Below are 8,463 nucleotides of genomic sequence, written 5' to 3' on the forward strand. Positions count from 1 at the left end.
ATATATATATATATATATATATATATATATATATATATATATACACCTCATTTTCTTGATCCATTCATCAGGATGTGATGTGATACATAAATGTGATGGACATTTAGGCTCTTTCCATGATTTGGCTATTGTAGAAAGTGCCACTATGAACATTGGGGTACATGTGATCCTATGCATCAGCACTTCTGTATTCTTTCGGTAAATCCCTAGCAGTGCTACGTCTTCTTTGGAAAAATGTCTATTCATGTATTCTGCCCATTTCTTAACTGGGTTGTTTGGGGTTTTTTTTAATTTTTATTATTTATTTATTTTTATTTATATTTATGTATTTTTAATAGTTTATTGTCAAATTGGTTTCCATATAACACCCAGTGCTCTTCCCCACAAGTGCTCTCCTTCATTAACACCACCTCCCTTCCTCTTTCCCCTCTCCTTCCCCCTTCAACCCTCAGTTCGTTTTCAGTATTCAATAGTCTCTCCGGTTTTGCATCCCTCTGTCTCCCCAACTCCCTTTCCCCCTTCCCCTCCCCATGGTCCTCCATTAGGTTTCTCCTATTAGACCTATGAGTGCAAACATATGGGTTGTTTGGTTTTTTTGGGTGTTGGGTTTTATAAGTTTCTTATAGATTTTGGATAGTAACTCTTTATCAGATATGTCATTTGCAATATTTTCTCCCATCCCTTCGGTTGCCTTTTAGTTTTGTTAATTGTTTCCTTCGTTGTGCAGAAGCTTTTATCTTAGTGAGGTCCCAATAGTTCATTTTTGCTCTTGTTTCCCTTGCCTTTGGTGATGTGTCTAGTATGAAGTTGCTCCAGCCAAGGTCAAAGAGGCTGCTGCCTGTGTTCTTCTCTAGGATTTTGATGGTTTCCTGTTTTACATTTAGGTCTTTCATGCATTCTGAATTTATTTTTGTATACAGTGTAAGAAAGTAGTTCAGGGGAACTGGAAGACTCAGATAAATGTCCAACTTTGGCTCAGGTCATGATCTCATGGTGTGTGGGTTCAAGCCCCATGCAGGGGCTGTCAGCACAGAGCCTGCTTCAGATTCTCTGTCTCCTTCTCTCTTTGTCCCTCCCCTGGTCATTCTCATATTCTCTCTCTCTCTCTCTCTCTCTCTCTCTCTCTCTCTCTCTCTCTCTCCCTCTCTCTCTCTTTCATAAATAAATAAATAAATAAATAAATAAATAAATATTTTAAAAATAATGTGGTCCAGATTTATTCTTCTACATGTTGTCATACACTTTTCCCAACCCTTTTTGTTTAAGAGACTGTCTTTATTTTCATTGGATATTCTTCCCTGCTTTGTCAAAGATTTGCTAACCATATAATTGTATGTCCATTTCTGGGTTTTCTATTGTATTCCATTGATCTATGTGTCTGTTCTTGTGGCAGTACCTTACTATCCTGATGACCACAGCTTTGTAATATAGTCTGAAATCTGGAATCATAATGCCTCTAGTTTTGTTTGTCTTTTTCAGGATTGCTTTGGTTATTTGGGGTCTTTTCTCATTCCATAAAAATTTTAAGATTGTTTGTTCTAGCTCTGAAGAACGTTAGTGTTATTTTGATAGAAATTGCATTAAAAATTAATAACACCCTATCAGACTTATCAAAAATAAAAGAGAAAGGACTCAAATAAATAAAATCATGAATGAAAAAGGAGAGATCACAGCTAACACCACAGAAATACAAACACTTATGAGAGAATACTACGAAAAATTATACACCAATGAACTGGGAAATCTGGAAGAAATGGATGAATTCCTAGAAACTCACACACTACCAAACCTCAAACAGGAAGAAATAGAAAATTTGAACAGACCTGTAACCAGCAAAGAAATTGAATCACTAATCAAAAAATCTTCCAACAGACAAAAGTCCTGGGCCAAATGGCATCCCAGGAGAATTCTACCTGACCTTGAAAGAAGAGTTAATACCTATTCTTTAAACTGGTAAAAAAAAAAAAAAGTGAAAGGAAAATTTACAAACTCACTCTCTGATACCAGCATTTCCTTGATTCCAAAGACAGAGAAAGTTCTCACTAAAAAGGGAATTATAGGCAAATACTCCTGATAAATCTGAATGGAAAAATTCTCAGTAAGATACTAGCAAACAGAATTCAACAGTACATTAGAAGATTAATTCACCATGATCAAGTGGGATTTATTCCTGGGCAGCAGGGGTGGTTCAATATTTGCAAATCAATCAACATGATACACCACATCGATAAAAAAAGAAAGAAAAAGAACCATAAGTGCCTGTCAATAGGTGAAAAGAAAGCATTTGGCAAAATACAGTATTCATTCTTGGTGAAAACCCTCAAAAAAATAGGGATAGATGGAACATAATTCAACATCGAAAAGTCCATATACAGGGATGCCTGGGTGGCTCAGTCGGTTAAGCCTCCGACTTTGGCTCAGGTCATGATCTCATGTTTGTGGGTCTGAGCCCCACATCGGGCTCTATGCTGACTGCCCAGAACCTGGAGCCTACTTCCAGTTCAGTGTGTGTCTCTCTCTGCCCCTCCCCCTCTCATGCTCTGTCTCTCTCTGTATCAAAAATAAATAAAATATTTAAAAACATTTTAAAAAGCCATATACAAAAGACCCACAGCTAATATCATCCTCAATGGGGAAAAGCTGAGAGCCTTTCCCCTATGGTCAGAAACAAGACAAAGATGCCCACTCTCACCATTAATATTTAATGTAATATTAATTGCAACATAGCACTGGAAGTCTTAGCCACAACAAATCAGACAAAGAAAGAGAAAGAAAGAAAGAAAGAAAGAAAGAAAGAAAGAAAGAAAGAAAGAAAGAAAGAAAGAAAGAAAGAAAGAAAGAAAGAAAGAAAGAAGAGAAAGAAAAGAGAGAGAGAAAGAAAGAAAAGAAAACAAAAGAAAAGAAAACAAAAGAAAAGAAAAGAAACACCATCCAAATCAGCAAGGAAGAAGTCAAATTTTCACTACCAGAGACGACACAAAAGACTCGACCAAAATATTGCTAGAACTAATACATGAATTCACCAAAGTTTCAGGATATAAAATAAAAGTACAGAAATCTGCTGCATTTCTATGTGCCAATAATGAGGCGGCAGAAAAATAAATCAAGGAATCAATCCTATTTACAGTTGCACCAAAAACAATAAAATACCTAGGAATAAACCTAACTAAGAGGTAAGATCTCTGTACTCTAAAAACCATAAAAGACTTATGAAGGATAGTGAAGAGGACACAAAGAAATGGAAAAGCATTCCATGCTCATGGACTGGAAGAACAAACATTGTTAAAATGTGTATACTACCCAAAGCAAACTACACATTTAATGCAGATTGTAAAATTTTGACGATTATTTTGTAATTAGAAAAATACTTTATATGGAAACCAATTTGACAATTAACTATTAAAAATAAAAAAGTAGTTCTACAAATAAAAAGGTGTGCAAATAAATAACTGTACAACCATATATTTGTTATCTATACAAATAAATATCAGAATATCTTCCCATATAAGGGTGGGTTCCCTTTTCCAGGGTTCCCTTTACCTTTCAGGATGGAACTCCTCAGGTTCTGGCCAGTGATCCAGGTCCCGGTGAAGAGTATAGGTTGGCACCATCACCACTGTCCCTTTGGGAATGCACACACCACTGATTTCCACATCTTTCTTACAGACCCTCTCAAGTCTACCACCAATTGGGTATAATCTGAGAGTTTCATTCAACACCATGTCAAGATACTCCATCTGTACAAGGGCATCATAAGTGGGAGGTTCCTGGAGGAAAGAAACAGATTTGATGAATTGAGATTTGGAATCAATGTTCAACTCAGTCTATGCTCTAATACTGAATTATTAGGAACCCCTGAGAAGCATGTATTTTGGTAAATGGCATTTATGAGCATCTTAATGTCTACCATGTCCTGTGACCTGCTCCATTGCCCCCTGACATGTGCAATAGTAATGACTAGGGCTGACTGAAGGGACAATCCCTTAAGTAGAGCCTAAAATCCCTCCAACTCTGGCACATAATTTCAGTTCTAGGGAAGGTTGTAAAGGGGACCATAACCCTACTCTCAGCCCCACCGCCAGCAGTGGGAAGGATCTCCTAGTTGTCCCCTCAGGGTTTCACTGTTTGTCAAAAAAGCTGCTCCAGCCCCAGAGGTCTCTTCATAAGTGGGAATTCCAGTTTGGGAAGAGATCTGAAATAGTGTGGGCAATATGTGCCTATAGCTGGGTGTTATATTTAAGAGCCAACAATGGACAGGTTAAGAGTTCCATCAGGATCCAGGCGCCCTGGCTCCTAGCCTGGCTTCTTCACACTAACTATGTGATAGTGCAAGAAAGTTATGTTGTCTCTCTGAAGCTCAGTTTCCTGCCTTGTTACATTGAGATGCTTAGAGTTGACCCTTCAGAGGATGGGTGGTAGAGACACTCACTACTTATCCAAAATCCATGTAGACCCCCATATTTCCCAGCCTATGTGAATTTAGGGGATATCACTTTACAAATGGGCTGTAAACTAAGGAGATGTATGTGAGTTAGGGGCCAAACATTTGAAAAGCAAGTGAGCAACACTCTAGTTCCTTGTTCCCCAGCTAACACGAAGCTGCCAAGGTCCAGATAATGCAGGTATAAGTGGAGTCTCTTTACCCTGTATCCCCCAAGTAATTATATGGAGCAGAGACTCACTCTCATCCTCCACTAACACCCATGCTAGACATGAAAGTGTGAGTTACAAGTAAGTCTTTGTTATGAAAACCCACAAGATTTGAGAGCTAATCTTTTACTTAGGCATAAGCAAGCCTATCCTGACCACCTTGACTCACCTTATTGGGGAAAGTCGCATCAATCTCCTCCTGCAGTTTCTGCTGGACATCAGGGTGAGTGGCCAATTCATACACAAGGAAGGAAAGAGAAGTGCTGGTGGGCTCATAGCCAGCAAAGATAAAGATAACAGATTGGGCCACAAGCTCCAGATCAGACAGAGCTAAAAGGAGAAGAGAGACATTTTAGTTAAAGCAGGTGAATGTAAAACATCGCAGTTTATCATTATCATAGATAATGAGAAATCTATTTGGAACTCCTAAATCCTACAGGGGAAAAATATAAAAGCAACTCAGAATCAGACTCAGAGTGGTTTCAAACTCAGAGTGGTTTCACTCTGATTTCAATCTTCCAGAGCAAGAAAGAGGCAAACAGTGTCTATATCTGGTTATTCGCAAGGTCTATTTTATTCTTAGTCATCTGTCTCTGGTTATGCCACTCTCCCCACCACTACAGGTGGGTAATTTAAGGAAATGGCATTTCTGTCTAACATACACTGTGTTATCAGTCTGTCAGTTGGAGAATCCTAAAAGTATGCCAGTCGTAAGTAACGTGGGATGGCATTCTTCCCCAGGAATATTTAAATTCTTTCAGCTAAAATACAGCTTAACGTTCTTTAGGGAGTTTGCAATGCAAACACTTAACTGTCAGGAAAATTAAATGACATTTCATCTAAACATACTTGCAGGTAAGAAGAATATAATGTTGGGCTAAGATAAACCTTTGGTGCTCAATGTGTGGTTCATGGACCAGCAGCATCTGCAGCATCTGGGAGTTTGGTAAAAATGCTGAATCTGAAACTTCATCCTAAAACTGTCGAACCAAAATCTGAGCCTCATGAGATGTGGTGATTTGTGTGCACAATCTAGTGTGAGAAGCATGGATTATAACTGAGCAGTTTCAGCTAATAGAAGACCTGGGGCACAACTCTTCCAACAGATGATCTCAGATATGTACACAAACTATAACACTGAAAAAAAGCTAGAGAGTGGTATCTGATGCTAGTCTAATCAACCACATCAAAACAGCATGAGAAACAAGGACATTGGCCAGCATGATATATAGACTAAAAGAATCCAGTGAATGGAATTAGTGCTTACTCAATCATGGCTTGAATATCACCCTCCTTAGAGAATGGTCCCACTCTGAATCATAACCCAACTTCTTATTTTCTCCTAGAAAAAACTCAGTATGGGCAAGCTTTAATCTCTTTGATCAGAACTGAATTAGGACCATTAAATACTTAGAACACTGAAATTAGCATGGTACCTGCCACAGACACATAATTCACAACTAAGAACAATACAAAATGAGTGTAAGAAAGGTCTATAGATTTCTGATTTCTCAGTCATATCTTCCGTGATGCTGCTGATGGATAATTTCAACTATTATATTTTTTCCCTTGATTACCATGAACCCCATGATAATCTTTAGAGCTGTGCTAATCAATATGGTAGACACTTGCCCAATGTGGGCACAGTATAGATATATTTGAGTAGTGTGATGGAATAAGCCCATCCTTTTTCTCTGGAATCAACTGTTAAATACTCAAGAATTCTGTAAGATGGTTGTCAACTCATAGGTACTCTGAAATTAACCATGATGGGAATATTTCTCTCGTAGACAACACTATAAATCAAAGCTCCCTTTTTCTTTCAGACACAGAGAGCATAATCACATCACAGGTTGTGGATATATATAGAAATATTTATGTGTATCACTCCTGTATGAAAATATTTGATGTTTTTAGTTGGCCCACTGAGAGAAAATAGAAGCAAAGAAACCCTAGTAACAATGAGCACTCCTAGATTCCAGATTTTGATTTCTAAATACCGTTCTCACTAAAAGGAAACAGAGATTCTTGGAGAAATGGCTGATTCCAAGGCTCATTAGAGGAAACTGAAGAGAAGCCTGGAATGTCTCACACCAGAATGCTAGGAAATCCTCAAAAGATAATATGGGAAAAGGATACAGAATGACTCTATGTACTGTAATCGTGGATGTATATCACTTTATACATGATTATACATATGTCTATGATATATATATATATACACACACACACATGTATATATGACCAAACCCACAGAATGGACAACACCAAGGGTGAACTGTAATGTAAATTATGAATTTTTGAATGTTAATAATTTGTCAATGTAGGCACAATTATTGTAACAAATGTATCACATAGTGAGGGATTTTGATAATGGGGGATGCTGTCTGTATGTATGGCAGAGGGAATATGAGAAATCTCTGTGCCTTTCTCTCAATTTAAGTGAACCTAAAACTATCATAAAATTGTATTGAAAACATTAAAAAAGAAGAAAGAAAAAAGAAAAGGACACAGGAGCCCACTTGAAAGGGCTTCCAGAGGACAAATCTGACACATGAGATCATACTCACATATACAAATAAATTAATGAGGGAGAATGTAAAGCTCACCCTAACAATGGACTATCCCTCAAAATGTGGAAGAAATGATAGCATTAGAAAGTCATCATTTTGCAACCACCATAGTAATAATGGTTTTAGTCAATACCATTCATGGATGATAAAAGTAGTAGGTGAATGTCTGAAGAGAAGCACAGTATTTACACAGTTGCAAAGGCGTCCTGCACTAGTCACTTATTAATTACAAAGGGAAAAGCAAAACTTTAGAGTAGATTGGGGTACCTGGGTGGCTCAGTTGGTTGAGTGTCTGATTTCACTCAGGTCATAACTCACAGTTTGTGGGTTCAAGACCCACATCAGGCTCTGCACTGTCAGACTGTCAGCACCAATCCTGTTTCAGATCCTCTGTCTCCCTCTCTCTTCCCCTGCCCAACTTGTACTCTTAAAAAATAAATAAACATTAAAAAACCTTACCTGTAGAGTAAGCCAATGACCATAACTTTAACCAACTGTTCCAAGTGAAGGTCACCAACACTGGGGCCAAGTGCCTCCTGGTGTGATGAAGCCTTGATGTGAATTTCCAGACAGAGGTTCTGATTCAGTGGGTCTGGAGTATGCCAGAGGATTCACATTGGACACAAGCTTTCCTGTGGCAAGGCACTGACTACTTTGTCTATCATTGCTCTTGAATGACCTGTGGGCTTCTGGAAAGTATTCCTGGCTACCATTTGTATCTGAGCATGTGTTCCTCTCCAATTTGCAGAAATTCTTTTTTTTTCCCCATAATATTTTATTGTCACATTGTTTTCCATACAACACCCAGTGCTCTTCCCCTTAAGTGCCCTCCACCATCACCACCACCTCCTTCCCCCCTCCTCCTTCCCCTTCAACCCTCAGTTCATTCTCAGCATTCAATAGTCTCTCAAGTTTTGCATCCCTCTCTCTCCCCAACTCTCTCTCCCTCCTCTGCTCCCCCCTGGTTCTCCATTAGGTCTCTCTTGTTTTCCTGCTAGACCTGTGAGTGCAAACATATGGTTTCTGTCCTTCTCTGCCTGGCTTACTTCACTCAGCATGACACCCTCAAGGTCCATCCATTTTCCTACGAAGGGTCATATGTCATTCCCTCTCATTGCCATGTAGTACTCCATCGTGAATATATTTGCAGAAATTCTATCCATTGGAAACCTTCCTCCACATCTCAAAACTACCCCATATCTCTGAGCCTACCATCACCAGCACTCTGAAGCTCTCCTTG

General features: G+C 38.6%; 1 protein-coding gene across 1 annotated transcript in view; it reads right to left on the reverse strand.

Moving 5' to 3' along the window:
• LOC115297552 (cytochrome P450 3A12-like) overlaps window positions 1-8,463 on the reverse strand; it is a 14,999-nt gene that overhangs the window by 3,388 nt on the left and 3,148 nt on the right. Inside the window, exons 2-3 of the mRNA XM_029945740.1 lie at window positions 4,820-4,980; window positions 3,541-3,767 (exon numbers count right to left, since the gene is read on the reverse strand). Of these exons, the coding sequence (XP_029801600.1) occupies window positions 3,541-3,767; window positions 4,820-4,980 (388 nt within the window). The remainder of the gene's footprint in view (window positions 1-3,540; window positions 3,768-4,819; window positions 4,981-8,463) is intronic.

Source organism: Suricata suricatta, chromosome 8, assembly GCF_006229205.1.
Source record: "Suricata suricatta isolate VVHF042 chromosome 8, meerkat_22Aug2017_6uvM2_HiC, whole genome shotgun sequence".
Classification (NCBI taxonomy): Eukaryota; Metazoa; Chordata; class Mammalia; order Carnivora; family Herpestidae; genus Suricata; species Suricata suricatta.